Here is a 17,666-nt window from a genome sequence, read left to right as displayed (position 1 = left end):
GATAAATTATTTCAGTATTTCAGTTTCAGTGTCGTGAAAATGACTCACATTACAAGCCACGTATTGTGATTTAATTTTTAGTGAAATCTGAGGGAAAACCCTCAGAAATCGTTCGCAAGCTGGTGTATGAAGACAGATGTATCTAGAAACACTTGCGACTATATTTATTTCCGAATATAATGTCATAGAAAAAGTAACCGCGGTTCTAAGCAAGTTGGGAAGGATGCTTTGCCGGAGCAACGTTGAAATCATTGTGTGGAGTTTAATGCAGACTATTGTGAGAATCAATAATAAATATTGGAGGAAAATTTATTTACTTATTTCCTATTATTTAATTCCCAGACCTTAAATGCGGCGTATTGTATTTTTAGGCTAGTACAAGAATATTCCCACATTTTTTCACTCTCTGATTCTGATTTCAACAGACGGTGCACATACTAATTCTATTAATCTCCTTGTTTTCAGTTGATGTTCTTTAAACATCCATTTTACTAGAAGCTTCAAATGAATTCTTACACAGGAACCTTTTTGACTTTTGCATAACTGCAGTAATACTACTCAGTCTTAAGGTATAAAAACAAGTAAAAAAGTCGTCGCACTCTCGGCGTGAGAGATAAAAGCGCATTTGTACCGTAAGCAATCAGTAAATATTAACAAAAATTTTGATTTACAAGAGATGAGAAACAAATTGTCTAGTAAAAATCACATTTTGGTTAATTTAATTTTTCCTAATAATGCCCAATTTTTTTTCGGCATATCTACAGCTATACAGAGCTCGCTACATGCTTCCTGTGAGGAGATATCGCCACTACAGATAGACGGACGAACAAAACGCTAGTTATAACTCAGTTTTTGTGTAAACTGTGCTAAAACTAATGAGTACCTCTTCTGTTCACTCATTATACATCATTCTTCCATTATGTTTGATTACTTCTTTGTAAGAATTCTTTTTTATGTTTATTAATAATTTAATATAAGAAATATTATTTTATTAAGCTCAGTTATCGCTGTTAATACAATAGACAGCTGATTTTTTGGACATAATTTATGACTTGCCAGTTATCAAGAATAAAAATTACATATCAGTTATTAATATGGAAGGTAAATAACTTATTGATTGTAGTGTTTTCCCATATATATATTTCCATATGAAATATGTATCATTTTTTCAAATTTATTTCATCATGGTAATATTTCTGTCATGTCAAAAATTGGAAGTAGCAGAGATCTGAAGTCAAAAAATAAGCAATGCAATGTTGAGAATAAGCAACTTATAACTTCTGACAGCACCCTGATCAATCCTCTATTCTGCACCGTTGTTGATTGGTAATTTGTTAATGATGAATTTAGACATTCAGTCAAGTTTGTTACACATTGGCCTGGCATAATATCACCGAGAGTCGAATTTACCATATTTCCAATTTCTAAAAATAATAAATTAGAGTTTAACAATTGTTAAGAATTCGCGAAAATGATTTAATCAATTTAACGTTTCAGCTTAATTGAACAGATCAATTTTTAAATATGTAGCAGAAATGACAAACTGTGTGGACCGCCAAAAGAAGCAGTTGATATGTATGTCATCTTCAGACTCGACAAGATACTTCCAACCAAATATTAAGATTTTTGACACGAATATCTTAAGAAGCTATAAATTTTTGAGGTATTTCATTTTATTGTTCTTTTTCTTCTGAATTCTGTGTATTACTTAAGGTAGAAATGGATATCAAATGTACCAATCCTGATATGGGTGTACAGAAAATAATTACATTGAAATGACTTACCCGACATCAAATCTCCTTGACACACGGCACAGATGCCTAGAATCAATAAAAAAAGTTTAAATAGTTCAGTTCTAAAAAAATTGACACCATACCATAATAACAATTTTATTGTGAATAATGTATGTAAATTTTTTAGATTCTTAATTATCAATTGGATATAATAAACTTGATATATTGTAAAACATAATTTTTAGTGAAGTTCTTGTACCTAGGGAAAAATCGAAATTTCTATTTTGAAAATTGGTTAAAGAAACATTTTGGTTAAAAGTAAGGGTCATCAAGATTCATTTTCTGTCTATTTAAAAAAAATAATATACAGTCCCCAAACACTAGCCATAACATTGTTGGCTGAAAAACTTTTTTTTTTAAAACATTTGTCAATATTTTTCTCTGCAATTTGTTCCTATTAAAAATAGATTAGCCCAAATGAATCAGAAGGTTGCTTCACCTTCCATTCTCAATAAAATTTCCACGATCACTTTTAAGGTAAAATTAATGACAAAAAGTAGATCTCTTATATAGTGACTAATTTTATCCAAAAATCAAAATAATTCATTACATATCGTCGGTTGAGATCTAATAGATCGTAACCCAAACATTTGCTAAAAAGGATTTGCACATCCTAAGACCGGGACATATATTGGATTTAAAAAGGATGACGGATGAAAATTATATAAAAATGGGCAAAAGCCAAAGATACCAGCCCCGTAACGGCGGTGCCTGCAAATTTCGGAAGATACAAGGAAAAAGTTGTTTGACATGACATCGAAAATTTATGTGGTCAACAATATTACATGGCCAAATGTTAAAAGAAGATATACATAAAACGTAAATTCAACGAAAAACTTTGTTCTATAGTTTAGAAATGGATGATCACGATTTTTACAAAAAATATTTGCCTTGCATAATTTCCTGGGTTAAAAATAGCATGAATTTATAAGTATAAAAATGCTCAAGTTACAATTCAAAAAAATATCGATAAGGATTTTCAGTTCAGTCCAGTTCAGTTCATCAATCATGTGCTCACATTATCTCAAAGCATCCAAATTTTCTGTCAGCGAATTTTTTGATTTATACATAGTAATAATAAATTAATATTCTTACCAACTACCAACAATACTAAGGGGACCTTCATTTTGAATTATGCTCATTTCACAACAAACTGCTACTTTTGTTAATTAAATGATAAGACAATATAATTAGCACGTATTAAAAATGAGGAATAATACACGTACCATTCAGTATAAGGTGAGTAGAATAAAATGATAAATGTTCAAAGCACTGAAGTTGAACGTCTTTAAATCTCATAAATAGTAATAGATTCAAAAATGGAACTTCTCTTGTATAAATGATGAAATAAGACTAATAAAAATTGTAAATATGTTGACAGATGAAAATGCCTTTGTGAGTTTTGTTAGTGTTATAGGCCCGATTTATCTGTTTATGTGAGAAATGTTTTGTTCAAAATTCATTTGACCTTTTTTATCTGTGAAATACCACAATTAGATCTCTTAGACACCAAATTACCTGCAGTGGGTGGGTCATTCTAAACATAAACCATTTTATTTTATCCCATCTAAAACTTTGCCAGGTCTACAACAATACTATGGATTAGCTGGTTTGGTAAATTCTATAGAAAAAATCAACGCATGGCCATCATGATATGAAGCCTTGTTGCTTGTTGGTAATTATTTTCGTGCTAGTTTCTTCAGTGTGGTGTCGTTTTAAGTATATCCCTGTAGTAATTCGATATTTTTTTTTCTTGAACAAAAGTCTTTTTCCATACAGTCAAAATTTTGAATTAATATTTTTCAATGAGTTCAGTTGAGTGTGCTGTGGTTTCGAATGCAGTACTTAAAACTGTAATCGAAGAAATAATTCAAGAGCTAGAAAAAATACATTGTAGTGAAGAAAAATTGACTCGAAACTATAATAGAAATAAATGAAATAAGTACAGATTATCTCAAATTTATTACTATAGAAGATTAATTGTATACACTAAATAAATAAATCAATATTTAGTATCAAGTGCTGAATTGTTCAAATCCTCAATATGTTGCAATTTTAGTAACATTGAATAACGCAGAGTTTTAATATTGTTGGAAAATTAGATATAGTATTTCCATGTATGACAGGTGGCCTATTATTTTGATGGATAACTATTCACATATTGAAAAGCATCAATTCCCACTTAGCCTTCATAGATTCGTTTTGATAAATGGATATAATAATTTTCTTCATTTGAAATTCGTATATCCACAAATAAATTCTTTAAAATTGTTCCAACGATCTTCAATAAGCAAGTCTCATAACCACTTATTGGAATTGATATTTTTTTCCCTTCATCCTCATGTATCATCAAATAATTTTGATTTAAAAAGAGGAATACTTCAATACGACAACACTACTTACAAAAAGGCTCTCTGCGAGGTCAAAATATTGCGGAGATGAATATTGCACGTTGCTTGACATTATATAAGTCTCTTGCCATTGCATCATGGCCGCCACTAAACAAAAATTCAATAAGTGAATTAAACAAACACCTTACCTAAAATTTGATTCAATATGTTGTGACCGGTTTGAAAATGATGAAAGTAACTAGATTTCTCCCTAGAATTGCAGCTTGCACTCAATAAAAATGGCACCAAACCGATGATGTTGCAAGTGCGAAATCTTGCATGAAACAATCAGCTGAACTCCATCTACGCAAACTTTCTATCAATAAATATTGCGCCTTGCATTGCATTGCACGTCATATTGCAACATGTCAAGCGGCCTTGAATTATATATTAAATGAATAACATACCTCTTGACTTATATGCAGAACCTATTTTGATAAACTATCCATTAGTGATATGATCGCCATCAATAAAAAATGTCCAGTGACCATTCTCGGCGTCACCTTTTTATATGGATCTCATAATCTGCTTAAGTACATAGAAGAAAAAAAGGAGTTGAACAGATTTGTAAGCTATACGACCTAAGTCGTATACTTCACTGAAAAAATTTATTGAGTCGATTTATATTTTTTTGTTTATAAAGCAACGTTGAAGTGATATATTTCTGTGAGAAAAGTTTCTTAGGCAGGGTTCTAAAAAATACCTCTAGATTTCTAATAGTATTAGAGATTGATTGGAATTATTTTATTAAACTATTAAACTTGTATGTTTTCCCTCCAGTAATTTTTACTTTATATTGTACGTGTTTAATATATTTTTTCATCTATTCATGGGTGACTGTGAATTTAGCTCAATTCAAGATGATATTCCCTGCGGTACTGTTGTTAGCTGGTAAGAATATATGAAATTATCACATAAATCAATAATAAATTGATAAATATTGTGTAGATCCTACTTTGGATTGCTTTTGTTAGAAAACTAAATTAAAAAACGTTATTTAGTCAATTTATGTTATAAGCGTCTGAAATAATACAAATTATAGGTTCGGTAATATCTAAAATCTCATTAAACACGTATCATTTTATAAATAATAATATATAAGAACTATTTATCAGTGAATATTTATAATGGGCGAAGTAAAAATAATACCAATATCGATGTTATTTGAAAATTTAATTGAATACCGTACTTGATTTAAACAATTTTGTGTTTGAGCAAACTAACTTTCTTGTCACTACTATTTAGATGAGTGAATCAGTAAAAGTAACTAAATAATAATATAAAAGGAACATTTGCAATATAGCGAAAATTAAGGAGAAGATTCTTTGAGATAATTGCAAACTAGAACCTATTATCAAGCTCTGGAACCGTTGGAGATGTCTTATTGCGAACACATTTCGTACCACTACCATATCAACACTCTAGCAATAACTGACGTGCGTTTCAATCACAAACATAAATCTTCAAGATTTAAGGTCATTTTTAGAGACTATAATATGGTTATTGAAACACGTGTTAGCGTGAAATAATTAGTTTTGGTATAGTGGTATAGTCTTTACTGAAACTTCTCATATCGATACCTTAGAGCACAAATGAGATGTGTCCGTTTCGGACTACTTTTGCAAAACTCGAAGTAAATTTTTGATACGTGCATAAGTAAAGAAAGCTCAATGTCTTTTGATATTTATGGGTCTTGTAGTCTGTAATCTCTGTAATATATTACAAAAAACTTTGTTTCCGATTTCATTATTAAATGGACATAGCAGGTTTGTGCTCTAAGATATCGATATTTAATATTAAGAAATAATACATGGTAAATTTAAGGTTATGAAACATTAATTTACAGCTACACTTGTGTTGTCACCATCATCACTTGACTGCCAGAAAAGTGAAGAGTTTCCAGGTATGCTAATTATAAACACAATATTATTTTTATTGTCTGAAGTTACTAATGTACCATGGATTTATTGGATTTAAAAATGGGGATCAGAAACGACTGCCTATATAATCATGAAACATTGATGTTGCCTTCTACTGTTACACAACCAACGTCTGTTAATTAGGTTGTAGGGAATCGCTATCTATTAGTCGAATTGGAGTTTTCTCATATTATTCCCTAAAGGTATAGCTCGTTAAAGGCTACCCCTTCAAAATAGTAAGGTTGCAAATTTCTAGATTAGTTACACGTTCGAATTTAAGAATGTTGTTAGGATAATGGAATTCTCATGTTATATCACCACCACACATATCTCGTAGTATTCAACTACTAGATAGGACTTTTACTAATACAAAGGTTTTGACAAAATATATGAATAAATCTTGATGACTTTGAATGTTAACGGTATATTTACCAAAGTCTTCATTGCAGTATCTAATTCAGAAATGATTGCTGAAGGATTCTTCTAATTCTAGTGTATTCCTTGAGAAGGATTATCTCGTTCTCTCGATTCAACCTAAACCAATCACAAGAGAACCTAAAGTGACGGCTGCGGATTCTTATGAAAATTATCTATCGGTAACGGTTTTTGGAGATGTTGAACCGATGCCAAGTTGAAATTGGCATTAGAAGAGAAACTGAAAAATAAAGATTATACGAGAATAAAGATAAAAAAGGGTGTTTGAAAAACATATATCCAAATTGATGATGATTACGAGTAGGGAGATAGGTATATAGGAAATATGGAAACAAAGCAATATGAAGAAGAAGAATACCTCGTGTGCACAGATATGGGTCGAAACGGAATTTAGTACCGTTGTGTTAACTGTGTGTGTCAAACACCAAGCAATAATATTTGCAATTTATGTTCATATTAATAACTAATTTTGTTTTTTTTTCTTTTTTTGGCATTACTTGAGATCTGTACCGTATTACTCGTAATTTTTGGGTAATGCCAAATCTATATTAAATGTTTGATAAGTTATTTTGATTTATTTTTGTGAATCTATCATAAACATTTTTTTCCTCCTACTCACAAAAGTAAATATTCGCTTATGAAAACAATAATTATTGTAATATTTTAGGCTTGGCTGGGAAGCTATCAACTTCACTAAAATATCTAGTTGCAAATTTGCCGCAGAAATATATTTATGAACAAATAAAGAAAATTAAAGATGTCTGTAACCAAGAAATTGATTGCCAGGATGTTGCAGCACTGACCGAACCTATTTCGTTATCGTTATCCAAATTGGTAGTTTTGCGTCCAATAACTTTTAAAGAAATTTTGAGTTTAGCAATAGAATTTGACGTAGTTATTCTCCAGTTTGTACTATGTCCTCTTTCAGAGAGTATGGAACCAAGTCATTATAAAGAAATATTATATGCTCTTATGCCCAATCATGGAACTAACTTAACTACGTACACTATCGATTTTCATGAGGAGAAATGCATTTTAAAGGATATCCAAGATAACGAAATTGATTGTAACCCTATTTATGACGAGGATCAATCACCTTTTAGTATTATAAAGAAAATTTTATCCCAAGACAATTTAGCTGCGATAGATATCACTTATTTACTTATAAATTTTTGCTTACACCTAGTTAAAACTGTAATTTGTTCTTTATAATTTACATAGTAGATACTTGATGCTAATAAATTCAATTAAAAACTCCAAGAAGCAAATAGATTTGTTTTTATATTACAATTCACAGAGCTGGAGTGAAAATGTAGCAGAGGATTGTTTATGGCGATAACGGAGTACTGAAGTATTTCTAGGATAATATTTACATGAACTTCCCACAGTTTATTTTATTGCATAATTAACCAACACGAAAGCAGATTTCTTAAGATGATAATTAAAAGTAATCTATTTATCAAATTTCTGTAAAATTTTGACAGATACCAAATATGGCAGTAGCTAACAATCTGAATGCACTCGTACTTTTATTTTTTTATTTCATTACATACACTATATGGATATCACTATACGGGAATCTTAGTCCTGTTATTGTTGGATGTTTAACTAAAAGTTTCAATAACAAGTGTTAAAGATTTATAACGCTCTAAAACAAGTTCCCCCTGCAAGAAATTGCTATATAAACCTGAAGATTTTAATGCTATTCGTCGATTTTCCTTCTCGCGTGAAAATAATATGAATGTAGGTTTTTCAAATTCGTTATCTGCATAGACATTCTATACATTTTTGATAAGTAATACCTCCAGTACCTCCAAATAAAAAAAACTAAGAAGATGGAATATTAAAATATGTTTAGTTTACAACTACAATTTTCAGTTTCATACATTTTATCTGAATTTAGTTCATGATATGAACTGAATTTGTTACAGAGAAAAATTAAAATCTAAGGTTCAATTACTCGGTTTAAAAGCCGTTTTTAAAAGCCGCTCAAAAACTCAAAAGTTGACTGTTTTTTATGTGGCTGGGTCACATTCGCGCAAGATATCAAGAACAAAAAATGCTTTATCTTTAGTTACAAGCAGCAAATTTTTCTACCATTACTTCACATTAAGTTGAGATTCCTAAAAAACTGCCAAAGATATAATCAAAGATGGTAATGGTTTTCAATATCTTAAAGCAAAATGTAAGGTATTTTTGTAGGTCCAAGTACAAGATTATGGATGAATGGAGCTTTTTATTCGTTAAACAAAGCAGAAAAAATTTTGAAGGCTTCTATAGAGATGTGTAATAATTTCCTAGACAAAAGAAACCGACGTTTCTAGTTTCTTCTATTGAAAAGAGATATAGATCTTGACCAACTTAACAAAACCCTCGGTACTGATGTGAAATAATGCTTCGCGGTGTAAATATATTTTCATCTTTGTTCGTCAAGTCTATTTTTATTTCATACAACATGCAGTAACCAGAGATTTCTATAGCAGAATTTGACAGAAGTGGCTTTGCAATTATAATTAGCTTCACAAAAAGTTTTCGAAATGAAATTCATTTCTATCAGAGTAAAAACTAATCTTCATTGAAAAGTAGTCATTTAATATCGTGATGAAATATGGATAAGACTAATTCGGCAACAAAAAAATTAATGGATTTTCTCGGATATATATTTCTCTTTATAACCTTTCTAGCTAATTGCAAAGGAAGAAGAAAATACTTACTAAAAAAATACGATTAGTAAAAAGCGTGCACATTTAAGTTATTGATGCATCGATGGATTACAAATCATGGTTCATGGATCATTTAATAGCTCATATAAACTATAGCGATCCATTAGATTCCATGTTCGTTGGAGGTCAGAGCCTTTACGTCCGCGATCATTTCATTTAACAAAATTTTTCTCCTGCGAGTGTAGCTTTAAGGTTAGGAGAAAGGAAAAAGCGCTGGGGTTTGGATCTGGTGAATACTGTGATTGTGAGAAGGTGCGTTATCCTCATGATCGCTTTTTTGAACTTTCTCCTTTCACCTTGTGAAGCAATGATGAGTGGTACTTTCATGTTATTGTTTCGCCTTTTTGAAGATAGCCGATGAACATACTATGACTATTCCAGTGCCATCAATTTTCGGGCCGATGAAACCGTCTTTGTCTTTTCCAGGGCAGGTGCACCCTTTGAGTGTAATGAGTGTAGTGGTGAATTCAGGTGTCATCTACAATTATGAATCGATGCAAAAAATCTGACTCACGTTGATTAAACCACGTTGATAAGGCCTGGATGATAATATCGCTGGTTGTCGCTTGTCGTCAAACATGCTGATATGGCAACGTTTGATAAGTTGCCTAAAATGTTACGGTCGTAAATGATGGTGCAGTCTCCGTATACAGTGTCAACTCCTCATTCATTTGCGTAAGCGTATTGCCTTTTAAAAAGAAATATTTGATGACAGCTCGATAATCAGTTTTCTCCATTTTCAACAAAATCTTTACAACGATTCACTCATCCGATTGTCAAACAGAAAATGTTATAAGCGTCCAAAACGGCTGAAATTTTAGTGGAAATATATTTCCACGTTATTGTTATGAGATAGCCCATTGATGTAGGTCGTGAAGGCGGCCCTGTTCTATTATCTTAATAGAATCTAAAATTTGACGGATGCGCCGCGTACATTTTCTGGAAGGTCTTTTTACGGCGGTAATCTCTTTCTATTGTTTTTATAATGTGATTACATTATGTTGTGTTTGTTTTTGTAGAGACAATTTTTTAGGCCTTTTTATTTGTTTACGGCATTCTAGATATCTAAGAATCCTCATTATCTAGTAAACACATCGGAATAGTAAAAAGTAAACGGCGTATTGGAATAAATGAGTGTGTTGAGAATTAGTAAGTGTTAGTAGATAGTTGGTAATTACTAAATAGTTCAATGTATTTAACGTTAGTGTATAAATTAATTCCGTAAAATTGTTATAAAATAGATAAGAACATCATATTATATTGCTTACATCTTAAGTTTGAGAACGAACACTTTTCATACAACCCTAGTATTCTTATAAGTTAAAATGGCCATATGTTTTTTTTATTTTTTTAAATTGAGTTTTCATTTTTTTACCGATTTATACTTTATTGAGCCCATAATTTTTTGAAAGATTTACTAACATGAAAACAGTATTTTATTTGAAAAAATTTAGTTCCACGATATTTTTTGTAACAACAAACTGCTATATATCTGTTGAAAAAATTACTTTATAACATATACCTAATTTCCAATAAAATTTTGTGAAATTGGTTTGAAAATATGAAAAAGCCAAATAACTAATATGACTCCTAGCTAATATAGAAATTATCGAAGAATTCGACATAAAATCTCACTTCCTAGTATGATTAATAATTACCTACCGATTTTTAATGATGATTTAAAAAAAACTGTCGGAATTTGGAATAGTTTCTTTATCTGCGTACCTTGCTTGAAAAACAATTTACAAATAGATATACTGATTTCTTGATTTCATTCGTAGGAGTATGAACCTTTTCGACTAATAATTTAAACATTGAGTTATCAGAAATACACGAACAATTAAAAATTGTAAACTGCAAGACATTAGTTACATAGATTCTTCAAGAGATATTAAATTATCTTTTCGATGACCATTAACACAAACAAAGTGTATTTAGAACTTATTAAATACATATATTTATCAACTATATTCATTGTATTCAGTAAGTAGTTCATTGTTACTTCAAGATTAACGTTATGGACGTTATCTTCCAGTTTTAATTACGTTAAGATTTCAGCGTGTGTTTTATTAGTTCGATAGAATTGTTTGAATATGGATGACACAGAAAATGGATTATTTATAGGAACTAAAACGCAACTATTGGCAGCAATTTCCGGTAAGTTGATTACAAGTTTATGTGCTATAAAGTGAAAAACTATCTATACCAAAATATGATGACGGTTAGAACACAATGTGTTTGATTTGACGAATAAGTAGAGAGATCATATTATAATTTAACCATACAATTGTTGAAGCTGATCTATATTTAGACTATTGATAGGAATTAAACATAAATTTAAATCATATAATTTCCAAATAAGCAACGAATTCGAAAATTCCTGTTTGTTTGTTCACTGTTTGGGTTTGATTGACAATTATGTTCCTTGTGACGTGATAACATTGGCTTTTTCAAATGTGTTACTTTGAATAACAAATTAGTTCAAAATAATAGATTATGTAGAAGTATTTTCACAATAAATAATATGAGCAGGGGTTATTTTTTGTATAGTTTTGTTAGTCAGTTTTTCTGTTATAGTTATAAACGTTTGTACTTGAGTGAAATTTCAGAAGAAATATGCTACTTGAAACTTTTTCACTATAGAAGGATATAAGTAGTGTAGATGTTGTAGAGAAATATGTGTTATTTACGAGGATGATGCTACAACTGATAGTATTGTGCGTTGTTTTGAACATTTCTGTGGTAGAAATTTGGTTTAGTATGATACCACAGAACATACCCTATAGATATGTTTTGTTTCATAGAAGATGAAGATGGGTGTAAGATTGAAATAAAGTAAAATGATAGAATAGTTATGTAAGATAAATATGAAAACTAACAAACAATTAAAAAAATAATAGTGAAGATATAAATAGGAACAACAATAAAACCTTAAATAAGTAGGGAAAAGAAAAAAGTAATAAAAATGAACATAAAATATGTACGTGGAATATTATGACAATGCTATACCAGGAAAAATGATAAATCAATGACCAGTCCAATGATAGAAAGAATATAGGATAATAGAAAAGGAAATGTCAGCAAGAATGAATATATAATATATAAATAGCACGAAATTTTCACGTCCGAGAGTTCATAACTTGGACTTTGTAAGATCAAAAAAATATTCCTCAAATCGAGCAAATACTGATAAACAAGTGAAAAAAATAGCGATAAGAAATATACGAACGTATAAAGAAGCTAACGTTGATTCACTATGTTGATGGTCACGATTAAACAGTAAATAAAAAGAATCAATGTAAAAACAAAAAAATAAAAAATGGGAAAGTTGATCGACGAAAACAGAAGAGAAGAATACTTAGAGGATTTTTTAAATCAAAACGTTGAAGTAGAACCGAAAAATACTGAAAAATTTCTGGGAATTTCTAGGAATAATGATTAATAGTAATGGCGAAAAAAGATTAAAAAAAAAACAAAATCTTAGCATGATAAGACCGATACTAATGTGCGGCGCAGAAACTATAACAATAACAATAAGAAAAAACGGAGTTAAGAATAGGAACAAGAGAGATAATAGGAACAATATTAGGACCAATCAAGATTGATTAAAATGGATCAGGGCAACATTTGAATTATGAAATAAAGAAAAATATAGTTAAAATAATAAAAAGAAGCAAAGGCCTAAATCAGTGGTTAAGAAATAGAAGAAGAAAGTAATAGAAATATTGGTTCAATATTTAAAGTAACAGAAATATTAGCAGTATTCTCAGCTCTATAAATAAATACTAAATATTTCTGAGGTGAGTGGCCGTTGTTGAAATGCATAAATAACGATAGAAGATAAGTGATTTATGGCTTGCCAAGAATTCAATAATTGATAACATATATTTACATCCCAAAATATTTAAAAATAAATTGTCACAATCTTATATTTTTATTATAAATAACACTAGTTGATTATTTCTGGCAATATTTATTATTTTACATTGTTTGAGAAAAAACTTCAACATAAATATTATTGTGCAATTTTGATGAAGATAGTTAAACAGAAAAAGGTTTATTATCTACTGCATTGTGATTAACATTATTGTTCAGATATCAGAATTACGATTCCACTGGAACAAAAAAACATATAGTTAACAAGTTTAAAATATTGACAATGTCAGTATGCCATAAATGTGAGTCAGAAATAGGTAATTTCGGGAATGTATATTTTTTATGAGCCTTTCCTTGGCTTGATTTTTATTCAAGTTTTCCCAATGAAACGCTGACAATTGTTGACTTTTTCATTTCATACCATTGTTTAATAAACTGATTAATCCAATCAGTGTTTTATTGCGCACTTTACCACTGCTTTTATATAAGCGACACCTTAAATACACATTTCTATCGAATGCCAGTTTTATATCAAAGGGATATTATCAATTTATTAGACCATTCATTGAAGTAGAAAATTATTGCACCAAAATATTTTAAGCTTTTCTTCTCTACAGTTTGATATAGCTATAACATCATGCATATCTGAATCTGAAACTACCGATTTATTTTAATATTTTGAGAACAAATTTAAATAGTAAAATTTATTGGTCTTTTTTTATTGAATCATACGTAGTTTTTGAATGTTTTATGTTTTTATGTCAAATGGAAACAATAATATTGTACTGTAAAATAAAATCCATTTTACTGGTAATTAACTGTTGAAATATCTACAATGGCGATAAAAAATACTCAAAAAAGTATTTGATAGTTTCAACAATCCGTAGTATTCTTGTATCGTTGAAGGAATTTTCATTTCAATTGAAAATATGGTTTGCCGTTTAGTAAGTTAACCATTTTTCATGAAATAGAATTCTCCAATTTTAAGCAATTAAAAATTAAATTGAGAAGTAGCATTCAATTATCTTTATTATTCTTTTTTTTTCAGGAACACTTTTTGCCATATCTGACGGAATGTCATATGGATGGACAGCACCCATGATTCCCTATCTTATCAGTGAGAAAAGCCACATAAGAACTACAAAATATGAAGCCGAATGGTTGGAAACCTGCTTAATGGCAGGCTCATTTTTCGGACTACCTTTGACCATATACCTAGTTGACAAGATAGGGAGAAAAAAGTCATTACTGCTAGCTGCTTTTCTGTCATTATTATCATGGATAGCTGTGGCATTTGCTACCAATATGCCAGTGTTATTTATAGCCAGATTTGTTTTTGGGATAACAGCTAATACATCCTTCGTGGCAGCTCCGATGTATGTAGCTGAGATGGCAGATCACAAAATAAGAGGATTTTTATCTAGTGTTATTTATTTAAATATGCTCTCAGGTCTAATTTTAGTATATAGTGTAGGTCCGTATCTTCCATTTTATGTGTCACCTGTCATAGGCATAGTAGTTTTATCGTTAGAACTTTCAATATTTCCTTTCATGCCAGAAACTCCTTACTATTTAATTCACAAAGGAAAAAGGCTAGAAGGAAAGAAATCGTTGGGGTTTTTCAGACCTGGTAAAAATATTGATCGAGAATTAACTCAAATTGTGAAAGCTGTAACACGACAAAAATCCGAAAAAGGAAATTTCGTAGATTTATTTGTTGCAAAAGGAAACAGAAAAGCTATAACTATAATGGCTATTCTAGACGCCGGACAACATCTTTGTGCTATAAGCGTCATACTAATGAATCTTCATGTTATTTTGGAAGCTGCTGGATCAATATACATAGATTCATCAATAGCGGCAATTATTTTTGCTGTCATCATGTTCTTCTCTGCATATATATCTTCATTGCAAGTCGACAAGTATGGTAGAAGATGTATGCTCATGATTTCGTTGATAACAACAGCTATGTGTTTAAGTGCTCTAGCTATCTATTTCCATCTAAAATTATCAGGTTATGATGTCCGAGCAGCCAGTTGGCTACCAATCGTAGCTGTAATGTTTTATGCTGCTTCCTTTAAGATGGGAATTGGGATTGTTCCAATAGTACTTACAGCAGAGCTTTTTCCTGCGAACATCAAAGCAATTGGTATGGCGATTTCCGATCTAATGTACGTAATAGGATCAATAGTCAGTCTTCAGTTGTATCAGTGGTTAAATAACTCATACGGGTTATATGTACCTTTTTATTTATTCGCAGTCTCTAGTATTGTAATATGTATGTATACTTATTTTTATATTCCTGAAACTAAAGGAAAAACTTTAGAAGAGATTCAGTATTTATTAAAAGATGAACCTATCCCAATTACGAACTCTTTAGTGAGTTTGGTATCAAATAGTTCAAAATCTTATAATACGTTTTAACTTTGCAATGATTTCAAGGAAAATAATGCATAGTTTTTTTTATATTTTGGGTATGTAATACTAATAATATATTTAACTTTTGTTTAATAGGAAAATAATGATTTGAAAAGTACTAAGCTGATGAGAAATCATTTTCTATTACCAGCTGATTCTCACTTATTGAACTAATGCGTTGTTTGACGAATTATATAGTCTTCTTCGTGGGTTTTCTAATTATCTATTATACAGTGCAAACATTCAAACATTTTTGTTTGTCCCTTTATTTCTGTTATTATAGGTGTTAAAATCGCGTTAAGGATTTGATTTTTATCTATTCTTATAAGTATTCATATTTTTATGTCTAGTACAGCAGTTAGTTATTTGGAGAATTTATTTGGTACTGAGTACTAATGTTTTGAAACTTTATTATCACCTTTTTCACTTTTCTATAACAATTACAAGGGTATAGATTTTGGTCAACAGTGTTATATTATTTCAGATTTACCTTATATGTTAATCATATTCATAACTCTATTTGTATCACAATGTCAATATCACCTTTAGTTTTTTACGTGAATTTCTTCAATTTTATACGAATTAGATTGTAATCAACCTTACTCTATGTTCACAATTTCAAATAGTTATTTTCGAAATTTCAATATTCACCTGATTCTTTCTTAAAAAAGAGGCATAGTACTAACAGTTTCACTCTATTTATTATTCATCTCCTCCCATTTATTCTATTTCTACTTATTTGTTCACCATGCTACATTTCATTATTCATTTTTTTGTTCTAGTTCTTTTAGAAGTACAAGTTTTTTCCAGTAATATATTTTCGTTCGTATAATAGTTGTAAAGAGTAATTTTAATCATATATTTTCTTCTCTATTTTATAACTACAGAACAAAAAATCTCTGAGTGTGTATAGTCTTGATTAAACCATAATCCTTTTTGTTCTATCGTTCTTATGTAGAATTGATAACATAGTTCCTTAATCACTTGAATAAGAACCTAAGAATTCACTTTTATAAATTTACACTCAATGGCAATAAGTCCGTAGGTACTTTGAATTTTCAAAACTCTACTTCTTTCCCCTTCTTAGTACTCAAAGTGATAACATTACTAAAGAAATAAACATCATAACTAACACACACTAACACATTCTCAATAACCTGAACAGACCATACATAAATCAAATAAATGGAGTGTTTTTAAAGTTTTCCTTAATGGATAATTTCAAAGAATTTTGATATTTGTATTAGAATTTTCTCAAAGGGCATGCTGAATAAATTTGGTATTGCTAGAGTAGTTTATTAATAAATAGAATTTCAATGCATATAATTTGAAGCTTGATGAATCCCAATAGAAAAAACATGTTATATTGGTATTGTCATATTTGGTCCATGGTTTTCTAATTAGACTGACTTATCTACAAAGGGCTCCATGATTTTTACACGATCTAGTATAATTCGTCACTGTAGGCTAGGCAACCAATTTTACAATTAAAAAAAATATTTTCGCAATCTGTATGTCAACATAATTTGAAAAATGTATAAATTAAAATAAAAGTTAACGATTGATGATGCTTTTCATTCCTTAAAATTTCATGCACATCGTCACAAGATACTATAGAGTTATGCATGTAATGTAACTGTTGTTATTGCAGTTCTGTATACATTGTAATGAATCTGTCCTGTTACTGCATTAGGAATTAGGATTATGGAAGATAGGCACAGTAACCGATAATATATAGTGGTCGCAGAGCAGCTGCACGAAGATATATTTAAAAAATCTGGTTAAGTATGTGATAGGCCTAAAAAATCTATACTACAGATAATAGCTTCTGAAAAAGGAAACACTTTTCTTAAAGATAGACTAAATAATTTATAAATTAACCAAAGAAAATCACTCAATACTAGGCTTCGATATGATTTTCATTTACTATTTGGACTGAATTATATTATAGATATATATGAATGCAAATTACATGCATTAATTGGAAAGGTAAACTTAAGTCACTAGTCTTCGAAAATTGGGTATCAAATTCTTCATTATTATTTAGTAATTGTGCTATTGGATATAATTTCGCGAGAAAAGTATTCCAAAACCACTCAGTCACACAAAACG

At 29.9% G+C, this 17,666-nt stretch overlaps 3 protein-coding genes across 9 annotated transcripts; 2 read left to right on the top strand and 1 right to left on the bottom strand.

The window, feature by feature from the left end:
* Positions 1–1,123: 1,123 nt before the first annotated feature.
* Positions 1,124–2,947, bottom strand: LOC130904070 (uncharacterized). Its single transcript, XM_057816627.1, has 3 exons — positions 2,889–2,947; positions 1,785–1,820; positions 1,124–1,424 (listed from the first exon to the last, which is right to left on the bottom strand). Exons 1-3 carry the CDS (start codon positions 2,917–2,919, stop codon positions 1,183–1,185), a joined length of 309 nt encoding a protein of 102 aa, XP_057672610.1. The 5' UTR covers positions 2,920–2,947; the 3' UTR covers positions 1,124–1,182.
* A 2,031-nt stretch (positions 2,948–4,978) lies between these two features.
* LOC130904068 (uncharacterized) lies at positions 4,979–7,805 on the top strand. Its single transcript, XM_057816612.1, has 3 exons — positions 4,979–5,074; positions 6,030–6,086; positions 7,205–7,805. Exons 1-3 carry the CDS (start codon positions 5,044–5,046, stop codon positions 7,747–7,749), a joined length of 633 nt encoding a protein of 210 aa, XP_057672595.1. The 5' UTR covers positions 4,979–5,043; the 3' UTR covers positions 7,750–7,805.
* Positions 7,806–10,192: 2,387 nt separating this feature from the next.
* On the top strand, positions 10,193–17,119 carry LOC130895165 (facilitated trehalose transporter Tret1-like). Of its 7 annotated transcripts, XM_057802367.1 has the most exons (5): positions 10,193–10,220; positions 10,280–10,409; positions 11,042–11,243; positions 11,319–11,417; positions 14,185–17,119. In XM_057802367.1, the coding sequence occupies exons 4-5, from the start codon at positions 11,354–11,356 to the stop codon at positions 15,558–15,560; spliced, it is 1,440 nt and encodes a 479-aa protein (XP_057658350.1). In that variant the 5' UTR covers positions 10,193–10,220; positions 10,280–10,409; positions 11,042–11,243; positions 11,319–11,353; the 3' UTR covers positions 15,561–17,119. The 7 variants fall into 7 exon arrangements, with proteins under 7 accessions (XP_057658350.1, XP_057658333.1, XP_057658356.1 ...); XM_057802373.1 differs by lacking the exon at positions 10,193–10,220 and having other exon boundaries at positions 10,389–10,460; XM_057802350.1 differs by having other exon boundaries at positions 10,202–10,409; positions 11,042–11,417.
* Positions 17,120–17,666: the final 547 nt, after the last annotated feature.

Source organism: Diorhabda carinulata, chromosome 1, assembly GCF_026250575.1.
Source record: "Diorhabda carinulata isolate Delta chromosome 1, icDioCari1.1, whole genome shotgun sequence".
Classification (NCBI taxonomy): Eukaryota; Metazoa; Arthropoda; class Insecta; order Coleoptera; family Chrysomelidae; genus Diorhabda; species Diorhabda carinulata.
Note: the sequence above shows the minus strand (reverse complement) of the source record. Positions and strands in the feature narration are given on the sequence as shown.